The following is a 20159-nucleotide window of genomic DNA, read 5'->3' as shown; positions in this document are numbered from 1 at the left end:
TTGTTAGAGCTCTAATTTACCTGTCTGTTCCTGTCCCTCATTCACAAACATCTATTTCATCCAAACTGCTTTGGAATGAAAAGATTTGGGAAATTTCAGGAATCAGAAATGTTCAAATTATTTTAATGGGTTACTTTTTAAATATGTGGCAGAAACAAAGAGATGCTGAAGAAATAAAAATAAAAGCATATATATATAGTACATAAATATTAGACGCAGCATGTCAATTTATACATAAAACATTGTCCCACTCTTTTCTCTGAAACAATAATGTCTATGACATTAATTATTAATAAAAAATAACCCCAAGCCCACTAACCCACCAATTCAAACTGAGAAACATACTTTGAATTTCAGTGGTCTTTTTTAAAGAAGCTATTGCATTCATATTGGGGATTTGGTGCACAATATCTTCCGGGAGAGGCTCCAGCTGAAAGAACAGAATAGAATAATATAAATATTCAATAAGCCACAGGGACATAAAACAAACTGAAATTATCTAATCCTCAGGAAAAGCTCAGCCCAAGAACTGGTTAATATGTTGCTGGTATCAGTTCTAAATGTATAGTCATGATTTTGTTTTCTGTTTTCCAGCCATGTAATTGAATTCCAAGGGGCTTTTCTATTGGCTGCAAGACTAATCTATGGAGTCTCTGAAGCAGGTGCATGTCTGTGTATTATTCATTAAAAAATGCTAGTTATTTGTGTAATTTTTGTAGGTTCCTCACAAACCAAATTCCACTGTGTCTGTATACGCAGCTGGGCACTCCAAACAAAACTTTGCTGAAGCTATCCTGGAACCAAAGTGTGCACTCTATTATCTTATTTTTCTGGTGTTATTTCATCTAACCATCTTTCACATTTTAAAGTTTATAGGGGAAAACCATAAAACACAGCTGCTTTTACTAGCTTAACATTAATTTCAAATAAAGTAGTAAATAAAAAAAATGGTCATGCAGTTTAGAAGTAAATTTCCCTAAGTAAGTTTTTTACAGAATTAGCTGCATTTTAATTTCCTAGTTTTAATTGTATATTCTTTGAGTAGGACAGCACTAGCTGAAAGAAGTGTTCAGTCTACTGCATAGTTATTTTTGCCCTGCACTGGATAAATATAAAAAATAAACTGTATTTTGAATGTCACCTACATCTGCTTTTTTGTCCATCCTCCACACATTTTCTCCTAGGAAAAAATTTAAAAATTGTTTGGGCTAAATACTTCTCCTTGCACTGTAATAACTATATTCTCCTTGAACTGTGCTAAGAGTCCTGAAACTCTTCTGCTTCCCCACGTAAACTGCCATGGCTCGGTGTGCAGGCTCGCATCCTGAGGAGTAGCAACTGTGCCAAGGTGGACAACAAAGAGCAATATCAATACCAATCTCTTTAAAGCTAAGGAAGTTCAGCCATCGTTGACAGGAGACATCTGTACTGCAGACAAAACTCCTTTCTCAAGTGTGCCTGGGTCTATTTTGAGCTAGGTCAAGTGAAGCCCACCCAAGGAGCTTCCTTTGCAAAGTTAATAGTTCAGTAGCCATCATATACTGTCCTCCAGGTTGCTACCGCTGCATGGCTACTCACCAGCTAGATAAAATCAACTTTGATCCAAGCACACACAGTGGGAAGTAACTGCAGCGTGGATACTCCCTCAGTGGTGCTATTTTAAGCAAGCTCAGCTACAAATCCCAAAACTTCTGGGATCCTGCCACTACAATCAGCAGTGAATGCCTGTCAGCAATAAAGACATTGCAAATATCACCAGTCCTTTGGAGTCTTGGTAACTATAATGAATAGGGCTGTTCATGTCATTATTTCCTTAGAAGCCCATATGGGATTGCAGCTGGAAGATTTTCTTCTGGCTAGAAACAATAGCACTATATTTTGTTCTCACATAGCATAAATCAGTCCATTCTGCTCAGTGATCAAGCATGCAGAGAAGTGCTGGTTGAACCTGACTGGGTCCCAGTGCTACTTGGTTAACAAAGTGCAAAGAAAGATTGTTCCTGTCTAGTATGTATTGTGGATTAGTACAAAGACAGCAATTACAATACAAATAATATTTCAGATACTTTAGCAATCCTTGAACCACATCGACTTTATTATCTTCATAGGTGGCTCTATTTGGTAACTGGTGCCTGGGGGGAAACTGTATTTATGAAAATGCCAACCAACAGATCAAGCTTTTAGAACCTGTAAATAATCCATATAATAACCTTAATAATCCATACCTTGACTTATGCAGATAAATAGCATTTGCTTTATCACTAGTCATTTTCTGTTTAAAATAATCTATCATTTGGCCAGGAAGAATACAAAACCCCGAAGTTCTCTTTGGTCATACTGGGCGCAGGAACACATAAGGGGCAGCAAAAAATAGTTTAAGGTTCTGTTTCATCCATTTCCGAATTCCTAAGGCTTTGATGACCAATTCACTTCCCTGAAACAGAACAAAATAGCTCCAGGCCATAGCAGTAGGAATAATAGTAAAAGGTATGGAATTGCCAGACTGCAATATGTGAGAACTGTGTCTTGGTTTTCCTTTTGAGTATAAGATTCTTTAGGTAGACCTTTTGTACTAATCACATGCAAACGCTTTGTACTAATTATTAAGATGGGAACAAATGATGTAGAGACAGTTAGAGGAGATTTTCTATTAAAAGATGGGTATTTTGTTGCCCTCCTTAAAGCTGGATTCTTGCAAGAGCCAAAATCCAAAAGGTTTGATTTTCTTAATAAATCAAAACCACGTTTTTATTAATAAGAAATTTTCTTAAATAAGTAGGCTGCATTTGAATATCTAGACATATCTCCTATTCATAGGTGAATATTTAGAAATGTCACATGTGTTTTTAAAAATCAGAATAAGCTGATGAATCGTTAAAAAATGAAAAAGGGTAAACCATCCAACATCTATCCCAATCATTACTCCATCTGTTAGCACTACTAACAGTTTTGTAGGTGACATGAATATAACGGGCATGTTTGATAATTTCCTTAACTCTTTTTTCCACAAAACTTTCATTTCATATTCCAAGCTTGGCTGAGGCAGGCTCCTAAGCCTTTCTGTCTCCTCATCCTTAAGTACAGCCCAACAGACCTTGGACTTTCTTTCATATCAGAGAAATTTTATCAGGCTCCATGAGTGAATTCATTACATAATTTATCCTGCATAGCCCAAAATGAAGTTCCATTACAAAATCACTACAGAAATAAAGCCAGTGGGTTATGGCAGCTATTTCTATACCCTTTGAAATGAGATTGCCTGCATTCAAAAGGAGGATTCTTTTGGCAGCTATCCACTGGTTGCATACAACTGTTTACATAGAGGTGTCTCTGGAAAATATCAACAGTTAGACCCAATACTGAACAAAAGAAATTACTCTACACTTGGCATATATGGCATCATCACCTTCCCTCCTACACTTACTGGCATTCAGATCATGAAGGCTATTAAATCTGGAGGCTAACAGAAAAGAAGCTGAAAAGAGCACTGGAAAAACACCATCAGGAAAGAAATCTTTCAGAGAAGAACAGCTCAAGTCTGCAGAAATAACCAAACCACTGGAGAAACAATTTGGACCAGACACAAAGGGTCACATTTTCAAAGCTTTTACATGGCTGAATCAGGCTTTTGTGTCCAAAGCAGAAGATTAATGTAGAAACTGAGTCCACAAAATCATTTTCAAAATAGGAAAAACAATGTAAATGGGCAAAAAATCACTTGGTATGCCAAAATTTGCCAGAGGCATATCAACAAATGTTTGAAGAAGGAATTAATGATGGAAATTTCATATGCCCAGAAAGGGATCTTAATTGATCCTTGGGAACGTGGTGAGAATCTGAAACTACAGCAGTCTGTATTGAGCTGAAAATTCTAGAAATATCCATGTTGTCTTTAGCACTGTCATGCTTTAAAGTACCAAGATTATCTTCACTGAAGAATGTTGCAGAGCACAGTTAGAGATTACTGACAAGGGAGGCAAGTGTAAGCGGAAGGCACGGAGCATGAAGAGCCTGCCAGAAGCAGAGGAAGGGGAGGAGGCAGACATATGTGTTCTTATATTAGCTTTTTTTTTAGAGCTTGTGCACTCTGTTTACATGTAAGAACTTCAGGCATGTATTTTTGTGATCAAGGTTCACAATGCAGTAAATAAACAAATCATATTTCATCAGGGAATAAGCTCAAAGACACAAAGAGTCATTGGGGTCATTAGCACCTGTCAGTTCCTGAAAATCAATCAATACCTTGGAATTATGTAACTTTGGAATCAGAATATTCTCTGTTTCCTTGGCCAAACCACTTCCTGACTAGCACTGCTCACCTTGGGAACTTTGATGTCACCATGCTGACCTCTGGCACAAGCATTGCTCAGTTTCCTATCCCATCCAGATCTCTATTTCTAGACTCTTGGTTTATGCAAGCAGCAGTTGACAGGTGTTTTAGACCCTGTGTTAATTTTTTTCTAGCATTAGAGTCAGATTAACAATGAGGATGTGAGATTGTGAGCAAGTTTACCATGCAATTTAAAATTGATCCGAGGCCATATCCACTTCTATGAATATTTTCATTTTGGAGAGAGAAATGCTTACCTGTCCTGGTAAATAACCCCTTTTAATGCCCTCTTGGCAGAGCTCACTGACTAGCTGGCAGGCAGCCCCAGACTGACACTGAATTCCACAAAAGAGAAAATGCCAACTTTTCATCATCAGCAGGAAAGCTGCAGAGTACAAGCTTTCTACTTAAATTACCCTCCCCTCCCAAATGCCAGCTCAACAGATTGCAAGAAAGAAGCACATACTTCACACTCTGCAAGAAAATTGTCCGGTGTAAGTTTTCAAGCATGCTTGGGAGCCAACCAATCACAATGTTTTGTCAAATTCTGCTTCAGACTGAAATTCAAGCCAGAAGAATATTTACTAGAAGATGTTAAATTTAGTCACTTAAAAATGTTTTCACACTTGGGGCCAAATTCAGCCTTGGCCGCCAGAGTCCATGAGAACAGACGTGCATCCTCTCTGCGCCTTTGCTGCAGGGTCCTGCTGGGCAGACGCGCTGCGGACTGCACTTCTCTGCTTCCTCTGTGCAAAGAAGAGCATGACCCCATCTGTGACTAATTATCACTTGTTACACACCACAGAAAACTGCTGTGCCACAGGAGCTGAGACACTGCCCAAACCTGCAGGCAGATCAGAGGGACCATGATGTTAGACTGACTTCTGTGTCCCATGGAGATATCGCACCTGGCTGCCTTAAAAGGGATGGGATGAACAAAGAGCTAAATCCTTAGGTTTTGATTCCGAGTTTTGTGCTTGAAATAATACTTTCCTACTCTTTCTGGCTGCAGAATAACCCCTAGATGAATGCAGCTATGTTGGAAATAAAATGTAGATTTAGCACACTGGACTCAAGGAAACCCCATGCCTGAGGATTTCTTAAATCCAAGTAGTGCCTCTTCAAAAATAATGTGGAGGAAAGAAAGCAGAACACTTACTCTTACACGGCAGCATTACTCATCACCACCAGGGTCTAAAGGTCATAGCAGAGCTCTTTATAGCACCAAAGCTAGGATGGGCAAAATAGGGTGGAATTTCCATACTCCACAATGAAGATTTTTGGGGAAAATCTCAATATTCAATCAAATTTTCCACAGACTTATTGGAATAAAGTACAAATCTTAATGTTCAGCAGCTTTCTTAATTGAAGTAATATGTATACCTATATACACTTTAAAAATGATGTTTAAATCTATACAACCAATGTGTGAAAAACTGTAGAATTTTTTAAAGAGTGTCACAAGAAGTGAAAGAATTTAATTTTCAGCATGCATATCATAATCTCAGAAAGGCTTAAAAGCAATGATTCTTTTGGAATTATCTGAATCCATCTTTTCCTTTGTTTTTACAGATGCTCTTTTAATGGACCGGTTCTTAAATCATGTTGAGAAAATTCAGGGATATTTTAAGGCAACTGATGGTCATCTTGCCTTTTCACCTTCCAGAAGGTTTTTCATGTTTACATTTTGGATTTCAAGGGAACCCAGCTGCTTAATCTCTTCTCACCTCTTAGGAAGATTTCCTTCCAAGGAGATAACCTACAGTGATTCTAATTAGGTCTGCAAATGGTCAAATGGATTTTTCTCAGAGTGACATGAAAACTTTGTGCTTGTAAACAGAAGCACGGAGAGGAAAACCTAAGATATCAAAATGTTTTAAAAGTGCTTTTACATATAACATTTCTAATTAAAAATTTATCTTTATGAAGTTTATCCTTAATTATTTAATTTCCTTTTTAGTTTGTTTATTATTTAAGAAGGTATTCACAAACCAAACCAAAGTGAGCCATTTCAGATACCATAGGGGTCTTGCCTTCTTTCCAGTTGCTGTCAGAAAGGGTGTGGATCTCCTCAAAATTCTCTATTACTTATACCAGTCCTTCCATGCTCAAATTATTTAAAGAAGATTAAGATTAATTTGATAGAGTACTACATTCCTAGTGTTTTCACTCACTTTTTTCTAAGAGAAGAGTGAGAAGTTATTTTACTTAACAAATCACTACACTATAAAACATGTATAAATAAAAATATATCTATTTTGGATGTCAACCTGTTTTCCTTCTTGGTTCTCTGAGAGAAACTAACAAAAGAAGGTATTTTACACTTGTAAATTTAATGTTACCTCTTAGGTAACATATCAGACCAGCATTTGCTGAAAGTTGAAAGTTGTGGCTAGTTTTAGAATTTTGTTTTAAGTGTTGTTCTGTTGGTAATAGGACACATGAAGCAGTGTATTTCTGTATTGAAAAGTCCTGGCCAAAAACAACAAAAGAAAAGAAAAAGTTTTCAAAAAGCTCTGCGAAATGTTTATGAATCCTAATCCTCAGCACATGAATAAATACATCTGACAAACTGCAGGGTACCTCACAAAGGCCTTTCCCAACCTTTCTAATTTGAGTTCAAATACATGTGTAGTGTTTAGAACTGAAGTTAATCTTGCCAAAGGTTTTAAACTAGGGGTGCAGCATAGATCATTATTTGTAAAAGTGAAAGGCAGATAATAAGTTATAATTATCCTATTAATCACCTGTAAAGAATTGCATTCAGAGAGGAATGCATCCTCAAATTATAGTAATTGGTTGTTTAAAGAAAAAAAAATTCCATCCTTGGCAGAACGCGGTTGGAGTTTGCTGTGCAAGTTCATGAACAGCATGCTGAAATCAAGCAGTATATATATGCTGTGGGCCATGTGGTGCATATTTTCATAAATATATTTCTAACTGCTAACTAGGCATCAGACTTTCTCATTAGTGTCTGTTCCTTGGCAATACCTTTACTTATTCTTTTTAGCTGATGTTGGGTTCTTGTGGTACTCTTGCTAGCAACATCCTCTCTGGAGTACTTTTCTTCACAGCCATTGCATATTTTGTCTTTGAAATTCTGCTGCACCAACCACTTGATGCATGTCACGGAAGACAACGTTGTTAGCAAAAGGACATCAGAAAAATGCTTACTGCCTGAGATGTTTCAAGTTATTAAGAATTATCTTCTTTTACAAGTGAATTAAAAATGACTGCATGTGGGTTTTTGTATTCATCCTCATTCAGTGATAGCAGAAATAGTAGTTGGGTTTGATACGGCATTAAAACAAAATAAGGCAGTTTCCATAAATGGGCAGCACCACCAAATGGTCATAACTGGATAGAGGGACCCAGGCACCTACACAGAGGAGGATACATCACACCATCAGCATAGAACCATTCACATTAGTCCCACAAGGGTGAAAACTTCAGGGAATGGGTTTAGAAATGCTAGTAAAAGCCATTGGTGTTGTCAGTTACTATCACAGGGAAGATGACAACAGAAATATCAATTCAAGTGCCCTGGAATGGCAGCTGATCAGGAAGGCAGTGCTGCATTAATAAGATTTTCAAATGCCTCAAGCTGGGTTATGTAATTCATATTTCAGTACCAAAATAAAAGAACTAACACTGAGCTGAGCAGCTTTTTTAGTAGCATGCACCACCATACTGGAAAACTTTCCTTATGGGTTTTGTCAAAGGTGACAGTAGATAAAACTTATTGAAACCTTTATCTTTTTTTTTTTTTTTTTAATGGTGTCTGTTTAACAATTCTGAGAATATTTTTGAAAAAAACTAGCACTTAATTCATTGTATGTATAATGTAAAAAATAATAAGCATTGTTGATGTGTCATAAAGATGAAAAGCAAAGGTTTAAAAGAACACTTAAAAAATTCTTCTACCCAACATCCATCAGAAGACACGTTACTCCACCTTATTCACACAGGTAGGAAGCCTTGAAGTTGAAGGGAACTGGCAGACTAGCCTGCAATTTGGCACTAATACATTTGATTGGAGAGATTATATAGCTGTTAAGACTTCCCCTGAGGGGGAAACAAAGTGGCACACTCCACTTTATAACAAGATCTTGCAAAATTCGCAATTTATGGTTAAGGCTTTTGTCCTTTCATAAATTATTTTGGCTATATCTTCAGCAATTTTTTTTCCTTCTCACTGTATTTATAGGATAAAAGATATTCTTTGATGGACAGAAGAAATATTTTCAGTAGTAAGAATCCTTATCTTGCATTTCTATACATAAATAGCACACACTCATATTTACTTAGTCCTATAGTCTCCTCTCAAAAGTTCTTAACATATACAGTGTTTGACAACTCTTGGAAACTCCATTTCAACTGCATACAGATCAACCTGAATCCTCATTTATAATTTTATTTTAATCTTGTACACATTTTTATTAATGTTTCAGAAGTGAAGTGTCAAAATACTGCAAAATATATATGTTTGCAATATCCAGTTCCTGAGATTATCAGTTACCTTGAAAAAGACATTTTTTTCCCCTGATAGATGCCTAAAAGGTCCATTCCTAGTAGATGATATGTGCACCAATCACTACCAAGTGATGATGTCAAGTCTGGTATTCAGCACATCACTAAAAGCAATTTGGAAGTTTTAAATATTACTCAGAATTGGGAATAATTTAGGCATAAACTAAAGAATTTGTATAATCATCTAACTTAGAGGTATTTATGCATCCAGGCCTGTTCATTTCTAAGGCATATTCAAATTCCATGGTTTTTATATCAAACAAAAAAAAGGACTGACACTATTGTTACTAAAAGAATATCAAATATAGCAGCTTAAGCAAACTTTGCTCATTCTCTCCACCTGCTATGATTTATGCTTTACCTCATTTCCTAGGAGGGCATTTATACAGGCTTCAGAGGCATCACAGATGGCAGTGAGGTCATGTCCTCCCTCCAGTGCCAGCACCACACGGCCGTCCGCCAGCTTCAGCAATTGCTTGGTTAGGTGACCAAAACCTGGTATTCAGACACAGGAGTGCAAACAATTAAAGCAGAACAGGCACTGCAGGCATGCTTCACATCTGCTGCACAAGAATGTAGAAAGCTCTGGAATACTGTACAAGGAGCATAGGATATATTTAGTCCAGTATCCTGTTTCTGACCATAGCCCTCACCAGATGATTTGGAGTTAGTATACGGAATTTTTTATGAGGCATGTGTGAGATAATATCCCTCATGCTGGTCCCTCATTGCTGGAGATCAGTTGAAACACAATGATGTCTCTCTTCTTACCTTTGTTAACCATTATCACCTTGGATTCTCTTCCTATTTGCATATCAGTGTGATATATAGCCATGTTATTTACAGAGGTTTGACTTGGTCACTTATGGCATTGATGTGACAAATAATATTTGTAGTTAAACTATGGTGCTGTAATTAAAAAATAACTGTGTTTCCCAAATGGGATGATGAAGGGTTTTTTATTAAAAAATTACTTCTTCCTTTGTATTTGAGGTTTGAGAATTATACAAAATCATGGACTGAGAGATAGTGGAAACATATGTTACTTCTTAGCCCCATCTTGAAGTGTTTTTAGAAGCAGCACTAACAACTTTAATTCAGGGGTTTGGAATAAGTCAAAATTGTCTAGAACTTCGAAGCTATCTCTACCAGCATCACTCACTCCTGACCAAGAGTACTCTAAGAAACTCTGCACCATAGCCAAAAATGATGGTACTCCATTTTCTGTGGTGATCTGTAACTACACAGACATTACCGCAAAGTTTTCATCTGTGATTCAAGTAAAGTTAATTTATTACTTTTTTAATGACAAGAAAACTTTCATGAAACGTCAGTTTGGAGTGAAGATTTTTGGAAAAAAATTTGTGGTCGTTTCCTAGGACAGCTATTGTTTTTGTTTATTCTCTTTCAAGTAAGAAATGATAAATAAAGATTTGAAACTATTGATGTTAAAAAAACATCACATCTTATTCTTAATTTTTCCACTTGATTTGTACTAGTTGTTCTATTGATGGTCATCACTACTCATTCCAGTGCATTTAATTTCCTTAAATAAAGCATTAGAAGGTACCTGCTAAACTCTGGAGTTCTATAAAGACAGGAAAATCAGCATCTTTTTACTGTGTTCCAGTGAAGAAGACTCCTAAAAATTAAAACTGTGAATATTACAAGAATATTTTCCTGAAAAATTTTCCAAACTCATGTTTTGTTCTGTTTTCATCTTGGGATGTAAAATGGACATCTTTGTTAAGCACATGTCTGACTCTTTTTAGAAAAGGAACTTATACTATATCAAATCTGGATTAGCTGTACAGACATAAAACCCCCAAAACAAAAAAAAAATTCCTCTACTTGCCACTTAACATATAGACAGATGATCATAGAAACACTTCAGGTGAAATACTGTTTCCTTGAGCCACTGCCCAATCTTCTCTGTACCCAAAAAGTACCGCAGTTTTAATACTAGCAAAGTAACTACATCATGGTTCCAATCACATAAAGGGCTGAATAAAAAATCAAACCTTAAACTCCCATTTAAACTCAGCCTTCCTTCCTGGAAAAAAAAAATAAACCAAAACCAAAAAAATCCTCAACAAAGTCCCTCCCCACAAAAAAACCCCAACAATTTTAGACAAGGATGATAAAAGTGAAGGAAGGAGTGGAATGAGGGTAACCTTTGATCTTGAGCCAATTTCTGCTGTCTTTTACCTACAGAAATTATTTCTGTCTGCATGTTACATATGCAGATCTTTAGACCCATAAGAAGAGAGTGCCAACAGTGTAAAGTGACTCAAAGATAGAATATTTACAGGAAATGAAGAAGAATGAACAGGCACAGGCTCCCCACATCTATAATTCACCCTTGGAGTGTGTGAAGAATCCAACAGCACTTTTAAGATGATGTTATACTTTGTGTTACACAGATTCTGTGAAGGGAAAGCTCTACCATGTTTTCCCTGCACAATGAAGAATTTTGTATTAGTGTATGTATTGCTATCTCCACATCGTAATCTTCTGAGGTTTGAAGGGCAACAAATGTAAAGGCTCTTGCTATGCCTTTTCTTCATTTAGACAACCATACATAATAAAACCCACCACCATTGTTACAATATTAGTTTGCCTGGTTTCCTGATGACTTTCCTAGTATCAGTGCTATAATAATCACCCCGACCTGAATCACAATACAATGAGCTACACAGAAAGCATCTTTCCAAACAGAGAAACTGTTTCAACCCAAATTAACATGATGGGGCTTTTCTTCAGTATAACTGCCATGAGAAAGTAAAGGTGGCTTGCTAGAAAGTGAAGAAATAACTTTAGTCAACAATACCAACATCGCCAGTGACTGAATGAGTTATGGAAATTCTTAACAAAGAAACTTGGATCCTGTGTCACTGCAGCAACCTAGGAAAGATGTTAGCTTCCTCAAGGAAATCCCCTGGAGTGAAGAAGTAAGAAAAATGGAAAGAAAGGAATCCCAGTGAAGTAATAGTTTTAAGATGGGCTGTAGTTCATGCCAAATAATTAATGAAAACAAGAAGAAAATAGTAACAAGCACCATTAAAAGAATCTGTCATCTCCCCTGATATAAGGAGATCAAGCACTGGCCAACTTAAGGTGAGAAAGGAGTCAGACAAGTATTTTGAATCCTGGGTCTTCCAACTCACATGAATATTTAGAAATCAGCAGCAGTTCTTGGCCCTTGTACTGTACCTGCTGAAATCTTCTTGTAAATGTGCTCAGTGATTTTGCATTTCAGAGAAGTGCAGCATTTTTTAAAATTAGGCTCATGCAGTGTGCCCGGAAATTGTGAGAATGGTTTTGTGCCAACTATTATGTTCATAATTTCTGTAATTTAAACATTAAAAGTTTCATCAACAGATGAAACAACTTGCTTCATCAACAGATCCAACATTTGGGTATCCTGGATAGAACTTGCAAATGCATTTAATATTCATTTGCTATCATCCTATTAAATATTATGATTAACCTTTGATTTCCACAAGAAATAAAACACTATTAAGTAATTCTGAAATTCCTACTCACCAGGTGTTTTATATTTTCTTCACAAAAAACCCCAAGGTTTAAAATGTACATCCAAGCAGAGGAGACTAGATTAAGACCATAACCATTATCAACCATGTTATGCATTGGACAGATAATCTGTATATGAGCTGTTATTTGCCAATCTTTGAAGTAAAAATACAAAACTTCAAACCAAAAACATAATGTGCAATTTTTAATTATACCTTTTCCTGTCCTGCAGTACTATCATTGGAGGAGATACAATATTCAGACTTTTGTAAGAAATTATTCTAGTGTAGGAAAGTGGAAAGAGAGAAAATTATTATCCTATTAGACTAATGAGCAAGCTGTTAGGTGGTTATTGAAGGACGCAGTGTGCTGATCACTTGAATTACCATCTAAGGAAGTGATTAATCTCTTAGTGGACTGATGCCCCAGTAAGGATCCTGGGTTTTTTTTCTGTTTGTAACAGACAAGCTCCCCCCACACTCTTTTTAGTTTTGCTAAGCAGCAAGGAATGGCATGGATGAGGTTTCTGAAACCTCATTCGACCAAAGTCAATGGAGCAACCATACTCTACCTGGACTTACTGAAAACCAAAAATATATATAAAAACCCTATAAAGAGTGAATCCAGAGTTATTTCAGTTTTCTTTTGTTGTTTTTGAGGTATCCTTACTCTGATAACCTAAAATGGACAATGGCAAGCAGAAGGCAGGTAAAACACCTCTTTATCCAGGCCAGTTCCCCTCTGACAGGCTCCTCACAGAGCCGTGTGTTGTGTAACGTGTGCTTGAAGTAAAGCTAACCAGTCAGAGTTTGTATGGACAGCTTCCCATTTTGCAAAAGAAGCATTTGAGAATGAAGACAACTTGTGAACATTATTCTTTTTGCATGCTTTTCTCAGCAGACAAGGAAAGGAACCATATGGATGGGGTGAGCTCCAGCCAGCACCGCAGCATTCTGTGTTTGCATAAACAGTCATATATGCAACTCAATTTCCTTGCCAGCAAATGTGCAAACACCCAGTTTCGTGGGGACTAAACCTGCCTCAGCAGAAGAGAGACCCTTTCCCTCTCCCCCACTGTGCATAAGGAGAGCAGATGTCCCCTGTGCAGTCATCTTGGATGATGGCAAGCTGAACAAAGCCATGGTGCCGGCCCTTGCTCACTGGAGATGGCTGGTGAAGGAACAAGGACACGTCAACAACCAAAAGGTTGGAGAAGCTTTAGAGTTATGGACAAAGCATCAGCTTTTTCAGCCTCAGCAGCGGGGCCCTGACAGCTCTCTTGGCTTCAGTAACTTAAAAGCTGCAACCCAACCCTAAATTACAGGCAGAGCTCTGGTGAGCTCCTCTGGATGCTAAGAGCGGCCTGGAGAGGAATACATGCAAAACACAAAACCTCCACAGTCTCTGTCCTGGACCTCCAAGCATGTATTTAACTATTATTTACCATTTAATCATGTCATTACTCTCTAATTTACTTGACAATGTGTTTTCCTCTCATTAAAACTGTTGCAATGATCTCTGCCAAAATTCTACCCACCAGTGTTCCGTGCTCCTTCCCTGTGGCTCCTCCGTGACTATTTGATTAATTTTCATTGATATTTTTCCAACAATAGCATCTAAAATTAACTGGGTCAGTTTTTACATAACTTCCTGAGTCACCAGGCTACGTGTCCTAAATAAATATGTCCATACAGGAGTCAAATGATAATTTACCCTTACAGCACTAGCAGGGGCTGGGGTATTTTACAAAGTTTGTATTCTATGATAAGAGAACATATTTTATTCTCAGCTCTTAATTCAGGACCTTTTATTCAATCAAAACTTCATTTGGATGAAGTCAGAGACTTGACTCAGTTGGCAGGACATGGCCTTGAGTGAGGGGGAAAAGGAGATTTTAACGCCAAATACATTCTTATGAAAAACATCTTCCAAATGGCTGAAATTACAAATGTTAGTGCTGAGGTACCTGAATTTAAATGGTGCATTTGGCCTCCAGGCATTAGCTGCTGATTTCTTGCTTTTAATACAGGAGAAGGAAGCTCAGTAACACTTCAAATTACATGTCTCAAGCAGGCATTTAATTTATATTAAATTAGACAGTAATTGTATGTTAAATAAATACCAATAGTCTCAGGAACACATTTTTATGGAATAACAATTTATGTAATAGATGTTTTTATTGCATGCCTGTTAGGTCTACAGTAATATGTTTTTCTTAATTAGCTGCTCTTTAGCTGTTACACAGAACATAACTTACTAAATCTCAATATATATTCAAGGCTACATAGGATACCTCTTTGAAAGTCAAATACTGCAAACCTGTATTGCTACAGGAAGAAGTGACCTTGCAATGCTCAGTAAGATGGTATTTTCAACTCAATTGAGATATGGATGTATCTAAATGTGCCATACAGTCCATAGCATTTGCTTAGTCCTTCATGAGGGAGGAACTTTTATACCTTCACCACACAAGGCAGCACTGACCACCAGGCAAAATGTTTCTTAGAGAAAACATATGGAGGAAGAACATTCCCCCCCCCCCCCCCCCCCAAACTTTCCTCTCAATTAATTAATGGCAAAAATAAAAGGATGGCATTTCTTTTGTAACTTGCATTATCAAGCTTTAGCTATTCTGCACCCTCCAGGAAAGGTCACGGTAATGTACAAAATAATGATGAATCTTTTACAACTTTTAAAGTGCTGTTATGTGGATTCAGAGGGAAAATATTCAACCACAGATTTCAGCTGCCAAAGTCAAAGCAGGGACCTTTGGATAATCCCAAAACAGGCAGGATGTTTTTCAGCTCTGCTCTCACTAGCTCCTTGCTCTGTGCCTTCCTTTCTTCTCCATTTCCTTACATTTCCTTAACGTCTTCCCCTTCTTACAGCTGGCCCAAGTAATAATTTTTTCACTGTCCTGCTATCCTTCCCCTCTTTTTTTAATTTTGCTTCCTATTTAGAAAATTCTTTACTAAGTGAAGCCAGACAGGATGCAAGATGATCCATTCAACAGAGATCTTCCCTGGTTTTTCAAGAGCAAGTAGTTGTTCTGCATCAGAAGGCAGAAGCCAGAAGAGGGAAGCTGTAGGACTTCATACAGCAAGGTGGTATTTCAGAGTCTTGGATTCAGATCTCCCTGAAAAAGGCTGTTGCTTCATCTGTGAGGTGAGGGGATTCTCCATGAAGTTTGGAGAGCTTTTACTTTTTTCTTTATTCCTGGAGACTAAAAACCCTTAAAAAAGATTCTGTGGAGATACACTAATCAGACTAATAATTATCTGTGAAAATCTGTCCCACATACTGTGAAATCTGCCAAGCTGATAGAGCATGTGGTATTACTGTTATCATAATAACTTCTTCCAAATCTGATCAAGTTGCCTGATTAAACTGATATACAATATATGCATCTGATGTTACAAGTTACAGATGATTATATCTCCAAATCTGAGTCTAGACTCAGTAAGGGGTTGGCTAGAAAACAAGACATCTGATAAAAAAATAATTCAAAGTATGAGGAATTTGTTTCTAATCCCTGCTGGAATGAAAATCAGATACTACTATTGACTATCCAAATAAATCAGTAAGCTTGATTAAGTTCGGAGAAGTTTATTATAATGCTACTGCCTATAAAATCAACTTGACACATTTTTAAAATATGTGGGGCAAAGTTTCTGCTGTTATACATGAATAGCTGAAATGTGGGCACTGAGTTATAACTGAAAACAATCTGATGGGAAGATCTAGCCTTATTTCTTTTTCTAACTGATGAAAAGCCAAGTCAGTTAATGCTGAATTGACCTAGGAGGCTAACACAAAGGGTCTGATTTAAACCCCATCACTCAGAAGCTAAGAACTGACTGCCATTTTCTGAAGATGGTCTAATATATCCTGCCAAGAAAATCAACATGGACTAAAGGACCTTTCCAACTTATACAGTTTCTCAGAGCATACAAATTAAGGTTCTCACTATATTTTCAGTCATTTACTGATCCTACCATATCAACATATCAGATTAAATTAAATGTTCATTCTTTAGCCAGTGTTAATCAGAATATGCCATAATCTAAAGACCTAGCCTCCAGATGTGGACCATTCATCATTCCAAGGCTAGTGACATGCATACAATAAGCACATCAGGGAGAGGTTCTTGTAGGTGGATAGACTTGAAGTAAACACTCTATTTCCTGACCAATTTGGCAACAAGTTTCCTGGTGAACTCAGTATTAGTATCAGAGGTCTAGTGTCCCTCAGGATTTGGATCACATTGTTTAATAAACATAATTTTATGAAATCAGAAGGGAATAAGGCACTGCGTTTCTAAGGGATTACTGTACATCTCATACAGTTATTCACTCTCCCTCTGGCCCTGTGCCTGTTAACCCCACCTGACACATGCTATAATCACCCAGAAATGCACTGCCTGTCACCACCTATTGAAAAGGTAATATGTAAAACTCGCTAGAGGAAATGGTATTGAAACTAGGTTTGGGGTCTGACTCCTTCTGTTTAATTGCAATTTCCAAGTAAAATACATTGAGCAACTTTCTATTATGTTGTTCTGTTACAAAAATGTGTAAGAATTAAGGATGTGATTTCAACCCAGACAACAGCCCTTATGTACCTTTTCATACTATTTAAAGGACACAAAAATGCCATGAAATGGTGGCATTGTAAAAGCAGCTGTAGCTACCATTTGAATGACATAGGTGACTCTATCCAACCTTCTCCATGAATAGAGAAGTTATGTCAGAACCTTGTCAGTCATGTTATTACACAGCAGAGTTTGCAGGAGCCTTAACCTGCTGGGAGCACAAGAAAAGGTGGTAAGGACCTGCACAGGCTTCAGGTGAAGGCAGGACTGATGCCACTTTGTTGTCATGCACAACAGGTGGAAATACATAGAAGACATTTTTATTTTCTGGTCTCTTTGTTTCCACAGAAATTCTACCACATCACCTCCCTCTGCACCACCCCCTCCCCCCCACAAATCCCCCAAGAAATACATATGAGAATAAAATATTTTCTTAGCATTTTGAATACCTCATCCCTGTCTTTCCAGTTGTTCAACATACAGTTGTCTGAAAGAGTCTTTCTGTGAGATCCTGCAGCCAAGTGGTGACCCACCAATGACTGCTTGAGAATTAGTGGTTCAGAAGCCTTATGGAACTCTTTACTCAGTGTTTTTCTACCTTTTCTTAGAGAAAGTTAAAGCAATAAACTAACATGGGTAAAAGATGCCTTCAGGTGTCTGAGCAGTCAAGGAGTACTACTTTCTGGATTTTCTCAGAGTGAGGAGCACAATGACTCCTGATTCTTCAGGATACATATATAAACAAATTACTACTGTCTCTGCTGTTACCATAGCATGACAGCAGTATTAAGGGAAGCTGGAAAACCTAAAATAAATGGTAATCTTCATTGAACAATAGAAACATCAAGACAAACAATGGTATTTCTGTGCTGCACTCAGACCTAAATCCAACTAACTAGTGTCAAGGTAATTTGAGGACTCCAGATGTTGTTGCAGCTGCAACAGTCATCTTAGTCATTCTCCTTAAAAGTGGGAAGTTCACAACAGGGCAAAAACCATTCCTTCCACATTGAGATACTGTTTCTTCAGCAGCAACAGTTATTTCTTCTTCAAGGGAAAACAGCACATCAGCTTTTTTAGCTGGAGTCACTGAAAATCTACTACCAGAATAGCTACTGTTTCTCCCTCCAGAGTTTTAGCAGCTAGAAGTAAAATAACCTGCTGCAATTGCTCAAAGCTCTCTAGTGGCTCTAGAATCTTAGCAAACAAGGTAAATAAAATTGCAACATCAGGATTGAATTTAGTCTTTGCCCCGATGAAAGCTGAAGAGCCACAGTAGCTGAGAGTTTGGGTGAAAATTATCCAAATTTCATAGCAAAGCCACTTAGAAACCATAGAAAAGAAAGGCATTCAACTGTTTCACTACAAATAAATAGAGATAAACAGGGAGAAATATAAAATTCAGAACAGTTCCACTCACTAGAATGTGAAGTGGTCACTCTGGCAGAGGACAAACTTTTTAGTCCTTCTCAGTTTTGGCCAAATTGCTGATTTAATTTCATAAAATAAAAGGCCATGGACCAAAATTGCAGCATATTCTTACTGTTTTAACCTAGATTTCAGTGCTAAAAAATTATCTTTGGGGGAATTAATTATTTAGTAAAATTAATTACCCAAGAGAGATAAAGATGAAAGGAAAAAAGGGACATAAGAGAATTGGGAAAAGGACAGAAGTGTTTTTTGGTAAATAAAATAGACTATTATTACAAAAGAGGACATATAAATATACTTGTGGCTAATAAACAATAAAGGCATGGAAGAATAAGCAAGAAAAAAAATGAATGTCAAGGAAACAGATTTTCTTATAACCATCAGAAAGGGTCAGAAAGTAAAAAGAGCAGAGTCAGTTTATGGTCTTATTTTTACAAGGGGATGCAGAGCATTTTGAACTTTCCCCAGGGATACACTTTTGTATCCTTTATTTGCAGAGAAAGGTGAGACACTGCCCCAGTAATAAAATAACATGGAAATCATTCAGTGAACTCTGGATTTCTCAGTGATAAGTTACTAACTAAAAAGAGATTTAAACACAGGCAGCTGGCACAGTGCTGGGTGACAGGTTTGTATGTGTGGCTAAAGGTGTTAGTGATAACACTCAAAGCAATGAAAACATTGAAATAAGCAGGTACTTGACTACAGGCTGGTCTCCCTAGGAACAATCACATCTCTTGCCATTTATTCTGACATACTACCATTCTGTCAGACAAAATCTGAAGTAATCCAATGGCTGCAACGGATTTATATTTCTGGAACTGTGATCAGAACTTGGTCTATTAAAACCAGACTCTTTTATTCTCTTAATTATAGTAAAGTAAGTTTAGAAATTGTGAACTAAATACACATTAAAGCTCAAATGCATATTTGGAGATTCACATTTTATCAATCAGAAGAGAAATTTTAAGTGAATGCATAAGTTTCCTGAACTCATCTGGACTTGAGGAACCAATAGTAGTTGCTCCTTCCAACCCTTTAGCTATTTATATATCTTCCCAGACCATGCCTTTTTCTAATGGGTGATCACAAATGAACTCAAACTACCTTTCCATAAATACAAATCCTTAGTAGCAGTGGAAAAGGTGGCTTCTATCTCTTTCCCAGGTGATGTCTAACTCTATCTCAAGCTGATAAGCCTTGGCATATACCTAGTCCAACCTAGAACAGCTCAAAGTCTGGCCTGGAAGTCTTTTTAGCAAAGAGAACAAAGAAAGAAATTTCTCTTCTTTTCCTTGTACCCAATGTGAACACAAACAGTAAATTTTTGTATTTATCATAACTCTTGCAAGGACTGCATGCTCAGATCTCAGAAGAAAACATGTCTGAAGACAAGTGCTTGCACACAGATAAACAAAAAAAGCCATTTCCAAACTTAAGATTATTTTTGGCAGTGATAGTTATTAACAAAAAACATTTATTTAGTGCTAAAATCTGTACAAATCAGAGCAAGATCTGGATGTTGTCTATTCAAAAGGTGTGAAATCCAACACATGTAGCCAGCAGGTCTGATACAGGTGTGATTGAGCAGGTGTGTGGTTGCAGGAGGGAAAGGTTGTAAAAAAACATGTTTTGTCTTCCTATCCTGTTTCAGATGCCCAAGAATCAGGCAGTAATAGTCTTTATGACCCCTTCAGGCTTGGATTTTTTTTTACTTCTTGCATATTCTGCACTGGGTCTTCC

The 20159-nt window shown here is 37.2% G+C and overlaps 1 protein-coding gene across 1 annotated transcript in view; it reads right to left on the bottom strand.

Annotated features, from left to right (window-relative positions):
- HDAC9 (histone deacetylase 9) overlaps nucleotides 1–20159 on the bottom strand; it is a 274618-nt gene that overhangs the window by 18664 nt on the left and 235795 nt on the right. The window contains exons 23-24 of the mRNA XM_058801306.1: nucleotides 9222–9355; nucleotides 346–430 (exon numbers count right to left, since the gene is read on the bottom strand). Coding sequence (XP_058657289.1) covers nucleotides 346–430; nucleotides 9222–9355 — 219 coding nt within the window. The remainder of the gene's footprint in view (nucleotides 1–345; nucleotides 431–9221; nucleotides 9356–20159) is intronic.

The sequence above is a fragment of the Ammospiza caudacuta genome, chromosome 1 (genome assembly GCF_027887145.1).
Source record: "Ammospiza caudacuta isolate bAmmCau1 chromosome 1, bAmmCau1.pri, whole genome shotgun sequence".
NCBI lineage: Eukaryota > Metazoa > Chordata > Aves > Passeriformes > Passerellidae > Ammospiza > Ammospiza caudacuta.
The sequence above is the reverse complement of the archived record's forward strand: the minus strand, read 5'-3'. Positions and strand labels throughout refer to the sequence as shown.